The following is a 13,138-nucleotide window of genomic DNA, read 5'->3' on the forward strand; positions in this document are numbered from 1 at the left end:
CGGAAAAGGGAACTAAGAATTAAAAAAAAAAAATCTAGGGAACCCAGAGATTAAGTGCCAAGATATAGTAACTCAAATGTTATGTGAGTTCTCTTCACCTCAGCCAAAGGATGCATAATCATCTCCTATTTCCTAAAAGAAAGTAAAAGAACCTGAGAACAATCAAACTGCTATCACACTATACTTGGATTATAAATCACTAAAACTTGAAAAGAAAGAAAAAACAAACCCAAACAAATCATTGGCACTCTTATAAATCATCACAGCATTAGCATCTTATGAAATTCACCAAAATTCTTGGAAGGCAACAGAGGCAGAAATAATATACTACTTAGACTAAATAAAATCAAAGCTCAAAAATTAGAAGAAAAAAACAGTCCTCTTGCTCTAAGTCTGTGACAGTCATATTTTGTATGATAGAGGGTTTTTTTTGTTGTTTTCTGTTTTGTTTTCAAAAACTAATATATTTACAGGTACTTGTATTGTTTACATAAGCTAAATCTGGGTACACAAAGAGCAGTTCTGGTAACAGAACATGTGCACATATGAACTAACAAAACTCATATTCAGAGTATTCAACAACTAGAAAATAGACAAAGTAGCTAAGAGAATAGTAACTCCAGTGATTTTCCGGAGTGCTCAGTCAAAAATAGGTATACATATTGTCCTTCTGACAGCCAAAGGCTAGCTAGGAAAACACAAATTTCTATCACTATATCACACCCTGATGATACACTGTAAATCTGTTTTAAATATGGGAAAAAATCACTGGGAGCCTTGTAAGTCAACATGAGGGACATGTCTCAGGACTACTAATAAAAATCAGTTAAGGTTGAGGCAGAAAAATCTGATAATTCTGTCACATATAACTGAATGTTACTAACACACATCATGCTTTTGTTTTGCTCAAAACATAATATAAATATATTTTGTAGTACGTGTGTGCATTTGTTTATGTTTATATTTGATTTGTCCTTAGAATATCTATTTGTAATTATGTAAATATCTGAGTGGCTTCTCTGTAAAAGATGTACTTATTCTGTGGTTCAAACACCTGAATTACCAGCTGGGTGTGGTGGTTTATGCCTGTAATCCCAGCACTTTGAGAGTCCAAGGTGAGATGACTGCTTGAGCTCAGGAGTCCAAGACCAGCCTGGACAACATGGTGAAACCACTCATCTCTCCTAAAAATACAAAAATTAGCTGAGCATGGTGGTGTGCCCCTGTGGTCCCAGTTACTCAGAAGGCTGAGGTGGGAGGATTACCTGAGCCAGGGAGGTCGAGGCTGCAGTGAGCTGTAATTGCACCACTGCACTCCAGCCTGGGTGACAGAGTAAGACTCTGTGTGAAAACAAAACAAAATAAAACCCTGCATTCCTGATGAGAGTTCATAAACCTCTGAAACTGAATGAATTGTGTGTGTGTGTGTGAGAATGTGTATACATTTTAGGAAGAGGATCTATAGATTTAATCCAAATCCAGAACAAATTAAGAATCACTATTCTTAAACTTCAGTTGCCTGGGGACTAGGAATTAGGGACAATGTTCCCCCAAATCAAAGCATTCATTAGAAGAAAAATAACTAAGGCTACCACTGCAGCCATTCAGAGCATAAGCAGCATCATTCAGCACTGGTTTTACCATAAGCCGCCGCCTCAGGAACAAATTGAATCGCTTTGCAGGCTGTGAAGCAACCAATAAAGAATTAGCACTTCCTGCCCAGAATTACAGTAAAGATTCCAAAAAACAGACACAGACAAACTAACCCTTGGTATGATCATTTTATAAGTGTGTGTGTGTGTGTGTGTGTGTGTGTGTGTGTGAGAGATATTTCAAACTGGAGGATAGAAATTAGCAAGGAAAAAAAGAAGAAAAAATGGGAAGAAAGCAATAAACATGTAAAGAAAATAAGGAGACTCAAGTAAATTTTCCTAAATTCTTTAAATAGTGACTAAAAATAATAAATATTTGTGGATTTATATTTTATTTTATTTATTTCAACTTTTTTTTAAGTTCAGGAGTACATGTGCAGGATGTGCAGATTTGTTACATAAGGAAATACGTGTCATGGGGATTGGTTGTACAGATTATTTCATCACCCAGTTATTAAGCATAGTACCCAGTCTTTATTTTTCCTGCTTCTCTCTCTCCTCCCATCCTCTACCCTCCAAAAGATCCCATTTGTTGTTTCCTTCTATGAGTCCATGTGTTCTCAACATTTAGCTCCCACTTATCAGTGAGAACATGCAGTATTTGGTTTTCTGTTTTTGTGTTAGTTTGCTAAGGATAATGGCCTCCAGCTCCATCTATGTCCCTGCAAAGGATGTAATTAAGGAAGAGAAGAGAAAAATAATAATAATAAAGGAAAACATGAAAATAATAAAAATATAAAGTAAAATAGATATTTTGTTAAGTATGCCTGTATATACCAGGAAAAGAAAGTAAAATTACTACATTTATACTGAGATGATGTGTAGTATGGAAAGTTTACCCAGGTTTTTTTTTTTTTTAATTTAATGAGCATGCAATATAATAGAATACATAAAAAGTCATTCAGTTATTCAGATGCTGATTTATCTCCAATCTTCAATTACATGGTCATTACTTAAAATACAGGGTCAATTACCTAAAAATATCTGGGATACTCAACTATATTTGAAAGAAAACCAAACCTATAGCATAAATGAGCAAGAATTGAGTGTATTTTATAGTGTAATGCATGGATAAATAATCCAATACAATTACTTAACCTAGTCTCGTCCTGGAATAGGCTGAAGAAGTCTAAGCAACTGGTGACTATTGGAGGGAAAATTCCTGCCCTGTAAACTAATGTCTTCTATATGTAGACAGAGGAGTTAATATTTCTGTTATTTTAAAATACAAAAGATACAAGACAAATGTTGGTCATTACATAAAATATATTTTAACCTATATTATTCTGATGGCCTGAAATTTTTCATCTCAGTATTTTTATTTTCTCGGTATCTTTCATGAGATTCACAGGTTACTATTTTTCTCAGATGTTTTCCCTAAATTCATTAAAGAATTGTTAAGAGAAATGAAAGAGTCCCACACTAAAGGACTATGCAGGGCCACATTATGACTTCCATGGATCACAGACCTAAACATAAAAACTAAAACTATAAAACTGAAGAAAATCTTAGAAAATCTCCCCTACTTTGCTGTAGGCAAATATTTCTTAAATAGAACATAAAAAGAATGGATGATAAAAGATAAAATATGAGAAACTGAATTTCTATACTTCTAAAAACACTGTATGTAAATGAAAAGGCAAGGAACAAACTGGAAGAAAATGTTCACAATAAGTAAGGCTGACAATGGTCTCACATCCAGAACACATAAACAACTCTTACAAGTCAATACAAAGATAATCAACTCAATTTTTTAAAATGCAGAAAAGATTTGAACAGTTCATAAAAGAGTATCTATGAATGTCCAATATGCCCATGAAAAGATGGGCAACATCATTATTTAAAAAAGAAATGAGAATTGAAATCACAAGATACTACTACCTATCCACTAGAATTACTGAAATTAAAAAGCTATCAATATCAATATCAATATCAAATGTTGGTGAAGATGTACAGCAAATAGCTCGTACATTGCTGGTAGGAATAAAAAATGGTACAACCACTTTTAAAAATAGTGTGACAGTTTTACATAAAGTTACACCTATATTTTCCACATGACCCAGAAATTGTACTCCTAGGAAATTACCCGAGATTAATGAAAACATACATCTCTAAAAACACTTCTTACATGAATGTTCATAACAGCCTTATTCATAATGGTCTTGAAACTGAAAACTATCCAAATATCCATCAATGGATGAGTGGACAAATAAATTTCAGTATATCCATACAATGAAATATTACTGAGCAATAAAACAAACAATAATATCTGTAGTACAGATATATTCAAAAAGAATCAATTTATTAATAATATTTGGAGTTTTGGATGAGTCTTCAAAACACTGTGATGAGCAAAAGCAGCCAGAAGCCAGATACAAATTAGCGTATACTGTAAAATCCCATTTATATATTACATTAGAAAGAAAAACAAATCAGCGGTTGCTAGAATATGGTAGGGAGAAAACTGCTAAAGGGAAATTTCTGAGGTAATGGAAATTTTCTACATAAATTATAGTTTGTTAAAACTCATCAAACTACACACTTAAAATGGGTGCATTTTATTGTCTCTAATCTAGAACCAATGAAGATGAAAACTTTTTTTATAAATTTCTGATGTGAGCAACGAAAAGAATATATTGCGTGTTGTTGGGATGTGAAAGACTTCACACAAGCAGTTTTTTTGCAGGGGAAGATAAAGAATTACATTTTGGACATATTAATCTTGAGATAGCTTTTAGACATCCACATGCATATGCTGAGAAAGCATTTGGATATTTAAAAGTGAAGTTGAGGAGAAATAACTACGCTTGAAACTTAAATTTGAGAATTGAGATGGCATATCAATTGTATTTAAAGCAATGAAACTGGATGAAATCACTAGGAGACTGAATTAATGACTGAATCATAAGGTGATAATATCTAAATATATGCACAGATCAATTATAAATACTGTGCTAATATCATACTAATTGCTTCTTGTCATTTTACTCAAAGACTCCTTCTGACTGGTTTGTGCCTATGCCATATCAGTTATTAAATATTTGGAATATCATCCTTGAGGTTATCAAGGCCCATACTCCTTCAAAATCTGTTAATTGCATATCTGTCATTATTTAAGCAACCTTTAGTGTGTCTTTTCAATTCCCATTCTTTGCTTACTAAACTCTAAATACTTACCAAACTATTCTGTCCAATCCCCTACAGTAGTCACTCTAAGATAGGTTCTCTTAAGCATAATAGTTTCCATCTTTCTATATTTCATTTAGTGGCTTTAGTGACCTTTCTATACTGACAATCTGTGTAATCATTTAGGTACTCATCCACTTTTCACTATTTTGTTTCAAACAGAATTTTAAATTACAGTAATTATTATATATTTATAAAATAACCGATATAGAGTTTCTGTCATAATCATCACAGTAGGAACTGCAAGACTCCATTTTTTTTTACCCAAAAACATATCCAGTGATATTATGTTGGTTTATCCCAGCACATTCCCTCTCCACTCCTCTCCACCCTGCTTTTTGTCCTGTGCAGGTAAGCAAAGAGCTCCCTTGACCTCTTGCTTCTCACGAATGATTGGAAAGAATAGATAGTGTTTTTCTTCCTAAGGTTGAATGCAGGAAGGTTGTGTCCCCTCACCAAAGATCATTGAGCCTCTTGATAATGTCTGTAGTATATGACTTCTTCCTTCTGGGTTCCACTAAGTTATCCTTAGCCTATTCCCTTCAGTTCTATGGATTTTAATAAATTCAAGATTACTAGACCTATATATGCTGAGATTCCCTTACACCCCATCTTTGTAAAAGTCTTTTTAAGAAGTCCTTCTCAAATTATCCTACACTGAGTAGGCCTAACAGGACCCTAATTTATACAGATTTTTCTTTTGTGATATTTCTATGATAAATTTTAAAAAAAAACCTTCCCTGGGTACACAGTTGATTCTAGGACTGAGGCAGGAAATGTACAAAATGAATTTGGAGCATCTTGTCAGAAAGCAGAAAAATACTCAAAACAAAACTAAACACAATAATAGGGGTATACCAAGGAAACACAGGAGTCAACTGAAAAGCTTCCAGCCAAGTGAAGTGGCTTATGTCTTGTAATTCCAACCACTCAGGAAGCTGAGATGGGAGGACTGCTTGAGCCCAGAAATTTGAGAGCAGCCGGACCAACAGAGTGAGACCCAATTTCCAAAATAATAATAATAATAATAATAATAATAATAATAATAATTAGCTGGATGTGGTGGTGTACTCCTGTAATCTCAGGGAGGCCGAGGTGAGAGGATTACTTGGGCCAAGGAATCTAAGGCTGCAGTGAACTATGATCATGTCACTAGACTCCAGCCTGGGCAACAGAGCAAGATGCTGTCACAAAACAAAACAAAACAAAACAAAACACTTCCAATAGCCAAAACTAGAAAAATTTGAGCAAGAAAATACAGTAGTATTTGGTTTATAACATAAAGTATAAAATAAATATCTGTAAGTACACACTGACAAAAAGAAAGGAAGAAAGATCTCCCCTACACACAAAAACAATTCCAAATAATGGATTCACCTATAAGGAGGGAGAGCATAATCCCAATCCTTTTGTGTAGGCTGCAAATAGTGACTTTCATCTGAAGAATGCAGTATGGAAAGGGAGAAAAAAAAAACAAAAGAATAACTTTACATTGAATAAATCTGCTAAACATTACTTCAAGCCAGGTAATCAAGGTTAAAACATTAAGGGTGATTAAGTCATGTTGATAGAATATACCCTTGATATGACATGAAGAGAACAACACTTCTATTATTTCCTCCAAAAACACATAATCCAAGTCTAATCATAAAAAAAAAAAATCAGGAAAGTCCCAATTGAAGGGCATTCTACAAAATACCTGACCAGTACTCCTCAAAGCTGTGAAGGATATAAAAATCAAAAGAAGTACATGAAACTGTCACAACCGAGAGGAGCCTGAGGAGACATGACTACTAAGTGCAATGCTGCATCCTCAATGAAATATTGGAATAGGAAAAGGATCTTAGGGGAAAACGAAGGAAATCTGGATAAAGCATGAACTTTATTTGATAATAATGCACCAATATAGGTTCATTAATTGTTACAAATGTACCATACTAATGTAAGATTCTAATAATAGGAGAAAATAAGTGTGGGGTATAAGAAACTCTGTTTAGATTTTATTTATAATAAATAGATTTATAATAAAATCTAAAACTATAATAAAATAAAGTATATTTTTAAAAAGAAGCCTACTGTTTAACAACATACTGTTTAATCAAAGACAATGTCAACATAGTGAATCAAATATCATATATCATTTTAAAGTCACTTAGAATTTAAAAATTAAATTACATGTATTTAACATATTTGAGGAAAGTATCTGCAACTTCTGTCACAGGCAAGGAGATAACAATAAATATATATAAAGAGCTCCAAAAAAATCAAGAGTAAAAAAAAAAACCTGACAGGAAATGGACAAGATATATGAACAGAGTGACATAGCAAAATAAATTTAAATGACCACTCAATGTAGAAAAAGATGAATTTCTCACACATGTTGTGAGAAATGCAATTTTAAATGATACTAAGATACTGTGCCAAGTGAAATAGCTCCCAATAGCCATTATCTATCTCAGTACCATGAGACAGGCAAGAATCTAAAAGCATAACAACACACTGCTGATAGGTTTGGGGGGAAACAGGAACTCTCATAGGTTTGTTACAAACACAAAGGGCAGGGGAATTTGGCAATATATGGGAAAATTACAAATTACTATATATACCTTTGTTCTCTGATAAATGAATTCCATGTAGAAAAATGAAATGACCAAAATATTATAAGACTAATTCCCAAGGGTATTCATTTTAGCAACATTTGTAATAGCATTGGAAAAATAAACCAAACAAAAATGGTAACTATTACACAAAAAGACTGAGAGGACAAAGAAGAAAGATTTCTCTGAAAACACTTTGTTTCATATTTTCAACCTAAGACAGATTTACCTTCAAGCTAATAAAGTCTAATCTTCAGGGCATCTTCCTTGCATCTACCCCTTCCAAGGGTTTAGGAAGGACTCTAGCAATGCGTTCTCGTGGTAAAATATTTTTGTAAATATTTTAAAGGAAAATATTTTTCCATATGTTTCTTAAAGAGTGATATCAAAATTGTATAAGCTTTAGGCTCATCTAAATGTTATTTGATCTGTGGATTTCAACTTTGGAATCATGTAAAAATGCTTTATGTAGTAAAAAAAAAAAAAAGTAAAAATAAATTAAAAAAGAAAAGAAACCAACAACATTTCAATTGTTTTAATTTGGTCAATATCACAATCCTCATTCCAAAACACTAAAGATTAGTACCCTAGTGAAAAGCAAACTATCACCCTTGCTAAAATTATCAGTATAGGAATATAACTCTATTTCCCCATCTTCCCAAACAGCATTTTTTACTTACGAGGCAACTAATGAAAACTTTCAGGTCCTCTTACCAACCTTTTAATTGATATTTAAGTTTGATTTTTAAATGAATTGTACTTTTTCATGATTATCCCCAGGCATGTACTTCAAGACAAGAAGAGTGATGCAGTGAAGAAAGAATACTGAACTAAGCCTCAAAAACTTGAGTGCTAGTCAAGCATCAACCCCTTAAACATATCAATAACTTTGGTCAAGTCATTACACCTCTTAGAACCTTCATTTCTCATAGAAAAAATAAAATCCAAGCAAAGTGTTATACTCAGTGTGTCATTCTCACTGATACGTCTGATGTGTTTTTCCCCCACCTAAAGAAACTGATTTTTTTTTCTAAAGTAATACATTCTCAAATACCATGTATGAGAGCATGTCAAATAACTGAACTGGAAAAGAGCATCATCATTGCAGACTACAAAAAGATGCCCCATTTGTGTCCATGCGAGAAAGGATAATACTGGTCACTGCTTACCATTGTTTCTTCATTGATGAGAAAGCTGGTCTCTCTGCTGCTCAGGCTCTGCTAACAGTACCGGGGGAAGATATAATGCTATTATTAATAGTGCAGATGGAGCAAAGGGAGCTTTTAAGTTTCAGTAACAAAAACTCTGTAATCTCTATGCAGAAACACTTAATCTGGAACCGCATTAAATCATTTGTAAAACTGTGGGCATATATATGTTTATACATGTGCATGTGTGTTCATGTATGTGTGCTATGTATCTGTAAATGTGCCTGTGGGGCAGGGTGTATTTGTCTGTGCAGTGAGGAAAGAGAGTGAGCTTCAGAGAGAATTAGTATTTGGGAGGTAGCTTTATTAAATCATAAAAAAAATCAGATACAAGAAATGGTTAAGAACTACTACATTACTGAGAAATAACAAGGAGGTCTAATCTTCTTATGATGCTGCATCCTGAAGAGGACCAACAGGAAGGGCAGAATTAATTGGCTATTTTACGCCCTTCAACATTTATTTGAAATCATTAAAGGGAATACCTTGGAAAATACACCATCAGGATTCTTAATAATTTGAATTTATAACCTCTTCAAAAAAAGCCATACATGTATAAAAATACACACAAACCGCTTATAATTAACACAATAGGGATGCCTCCCTCTGTATATGGTGGATTTCCAATTCCTCAGGTTACACAATGGTCCACACACCACAGGACACAGACCTGAGATAACACTCAATGACTTCTCAGCAGTCTCTAGTGACAGGTACAATAGAATACTATGGAGAGACAGCAATCAACAGAAATGATCGGAAATTCATGTCCAGATTGTAATTCACTTACCTTGTTCTTGGAAAAATCACAATCAGTATCTCATGATGCCCAAATAAGCTGGGCAAATCAGTTTTCAAAATAGCAGATAAAATATGCAACAGACATATTTAAAACATACTCAAAGAGCACCTTGGAAATATACCTAATGCTACAAAAGTAAAGTAACAGAATGTGCCACAAAAGCAGTAATTTCTCTGTGTTCTTTAAAAGAAAATGAAAGATAATTTTGAAAATGTACAATTTTCATACTGCTATATTTAATATAAATTACAAGATAATGCAATCGATTGTACTAAAGTAATACTGAAACCGGTGGGAAAAGTTGTGGGAAGACTGAGAATCTGTGAGTAAATACAGGCCTAAAATACAGTTATAATTAGAATCCACTTATATGTGATTATATCTCCTTGTGGACCTTGAATGAATTCCACTAGCTCGTCTAAATACAACAGATAGCAAATGAAGTGAACGAGTATCTTGGTCACTCAATTCTGAAATAGTAGCCTCTAAAAATATACTGTGCAGCTACATTTCTACTAAGACAATAAACAAATTTATTATAGCTTCATTTATATTGACTCCTGATAAGTTTTTCCAGTTATCCTAGAGAAATGTTAGTTGTTTTGCTTACAGAAGGATAGAAGAAAACCATATATTCAAAAGCAAACAGGCTAGTCATTTTACAATCTCTCCCTTTAGGAAAAATCTTTGCTCTGATTTCCAATCAAAAGATGGAGTTATATCTTCACTTTGCAGAATGTAAAACAAAATAACTTAGATTACTTCTTCATTTTGCTGAGTATGTCATTGTCTCATTTCTTACTAAGCTTAGTCTTAGGCAAAACGAGAATCCTTGATGTACTTCTAGACACAATTCTTAAAACAGCATTCTTAAAGAAATATTATACAGTGAATAAGGAGCTTTAGAATCAGATTACCTGTGTTCAGAATCCCAGCTCCAAAACATAGGAGATATAACAATTTATACAGTTTCAGTTTGCCTCATAACCTTTTTCTTCAATTATATAAAACCCATTAAATACATATGTAAAACTGATTACATTTGTAAACTTGAGCAAGTTAACCTCTCCAAACCATAACGTCCATACAGTGAGATTAAATAATACATGGGAAGTTCTCAATAAATGTTGACTTTTTAAAATTAATGTTTGTTACTTTACAGTGATCATATAATAAATATATTAATCATGTCATACATGTTTAATTCACATGCATTTTCTGACTTCCAACAAGACCGTAACAATGTCCAATGATGGACTCATACTAATTGTAATCAGAGGTAAAACTAGAATAGCTTTTTAATATTTAAGCAATCATGAAAGCACAGAAGACCTTTTCAAAGCATAAAATAGTTTTGAAATAATGAACCTACAATTCTTATATATTCTTCTGTCTTGTAAAAGCCTAAAAACATTCATCATATCTATAAATTTGTTACTGGACAAAATCCATTGATTCTAGTCAATTCTGCCTCAATCCAATAGTTGAATGAATATGCTATAATACTTATTTTTTTGAAAATTGCCTGCCTCCTGTCCATAGATGGGGTGAAAAATATTGACTGCAATGTGTAGAGCCTGTTTTTATTGCATTTGAGTGTCAGAAAAAATATAATTTAGCATTGAGGAAAGTGAAATAAGTTGTATTCACTTTTTTTAACTGTTTATTTTGCAATAACTATAGCTTCACAAGAATTTGCCAAAATAATACACACAGATCCCATGTAACCCCTACCCAGTCTCCTCCAGTGGTTATTTACATCTTACATAACCACAGTAAAATATCATAATCAGGAAGCTGACATGAGTACAATGTCTCTGTATAGTTGGAGGTCATTTTGTCACATGTGTACATTTGGGTACGAGCCAGCCCTGTCAAGGTATAGAGCTATTCCATCCACAAAGATCTTCCTCATGCTACCCTTTTAAATTTATGTCCATTTTCCTTCCCCTCAACATCCATGTCCCCTAGAAATCACTAATTTGTTCTCCATCTGTATACTGTCATTTCAGGAGTGTCATAAAAATGGAATCATAACATATGTGTTCCTTTAAGATTTTTTTCCACTTAGCACAATGTCCTGGAGATCTATCCAAGTTGTGTTTAATAATAGTTTGTTCCTTTTTACTGATGGGTAGTTTTACATAATAAGGCTGTGTCACACTTTGTTTAACCATTCACCTGCTGTAGGACACTTAGGTTGTTTCCACTTTCGGCTACTACAAATAAAGCTGCTATGAATATCTGTGTTTAGGTTTTGTGTGTGAATATATGTTTACATCTCTGCCAGATAAATGCCCAAGAGTATGATTACCCAACTGACATGAAAATTATAATTTAGTTTTTTAAGAAACTGCCCAACAGTTTTCCAGAGTGACTGTATCATTTTATATTTCTCCCAGCATTGTGTGAGAGATCTAGTTTCTCTGCATCCTCACCAGTAAGTTGTATTGTCACTATTTTATATTTTAGCTCTTCTAATAGGCATATACTGACATCTCACTTTGATCTTATTTTGCATTTCTTAGTGGCTAGTGATATTGAAGATCTATTCATATGCTTATTTGCCATCATATTTCCTCTTTAGTGAAAGATCTCAATATGTATTTTGCTCACTTTCTAATTGGGCAGTTTTTTTTTTGTAAAATACTTAAATTTTATGGGTTCTTTATAAATCATAGATATAAGCACTTTGTCTGATACAGAATATGCAAATATTTATCCCAGTCTGTAGCCTGTCTGTTCATCATCATAACAGGATCTTTCACAGAACAATAATTCTTACATTTGATAAACTCCAATTTATCAATGCTTTTCATTAATAATGTTTTTGTTTGCAGATATGACATAACTACAAACTCTTCACCAAGACCTAATTTCCAAACAGTTTGATCCATTTTTTCTTCAAAAAATTGTATGGTTTTATGTTTTACATTTAGTTGAATTAATTTTGTTTAAGTTATAAAATTAGGTTAAGTTCATAAGTTTGCCTACAAATATGCAAATGCTCCAGCCTGTTTGTTCCATTGAACTGCTTCTGCACATTTGTCCAAAATCATTTGGCTGTACTTGTGTGAGGCTATTTCTGGGATCTCTATTCTGTTTCATTAATCTACATGCCTATCCTTCTCCAAATATCACACAGTCTTCATTAGACTGCAGCTAAAGAACAAGTCTTAAAATAAGATAGAGGGTTTTCTCCCACTTTCTTCTTTTTTTCACAATCATTTTATCTCTTCTACTTCCTTTGTATTTCCATAAAATTTTCTGAATAATCTTGCCTATGTCTATGAAATGTCACACAGATATTTTAACGTATATACCAATTTGGGTTTCCACATTCTCATTACCAGTATATAGAAATATAACTAATTTCTATATAATTTTCTTATTTTTTACAACCTTCTTAAACTCAGTTCTAGGAAATTTTGTTTTTGTCTTTAATTTTGTAGATTTCTTGGGATTTTCTATGTACATTGTCATGTCACCTGGAAATGGGGAGAATTTTATTTGTCCCTTTCTGATCTGCATACCTTTTATTTTATTTTTTTGTCTTATTGCAAGAACTGTCAGTACTATATTTAATGAGAAGGGTAAGTGAGGACATTCTGATCTTACAAAGAAAGTGTTCAGTCTTTTACTATTAAGTATACTGTTAGTTTAAATGTTGTGTGGATGCTCCTTATCAGGTTA

The 13,138-nt window shown here is 33.0% G+C and overlaps 1 protein-coding gene across 5 annotated transcripts in view; it reads right to left on the minus strand.

Moving 5' to 3' along the window:
- Window positions 1–13,138, minus strand: part of ANO5 (anoctamin 5) — a 92,047-nt gene that overhangs the window by 64,567 nt on the left and 14,342 nt on the right. For 2 of the 5 annotated variants that reach the window (XM_054524570.2, XM_054524573.2), the window contains exon 3: window positions 8,605–8,652. The exons of 1 other annotated variant lie outside the window; for it this stretch is intronic. In XM_054524570.2, coding sequence (XP_054380545.1) covers window positions 8,605–8,652 — 48 coding nt within the window. Of the gene's footprint in view, window positions 1–8,604; window positions 8,656–13,138 lie in introns of all 5 variants that reach the window. 2 more of the 5 variants (XM_024255406.3, XM_054524572.2) reach the window with 1 other exon arrangement.

This window comes from Pongo abelii, chromosome 9 (genome assembly GCF_028885655.2).
Source record: "Pongo abelii isolate AG06213 chromosome 9, NHGRI_mPonAbe1-v2.0_pri, whole genome shotgun sequence".
NCBI classification, from domain to species: Eukaryota; Metazoa; Chordata; class Mammalia; order Primates; family Hominidae; genus Pongo; species Pongo abelii.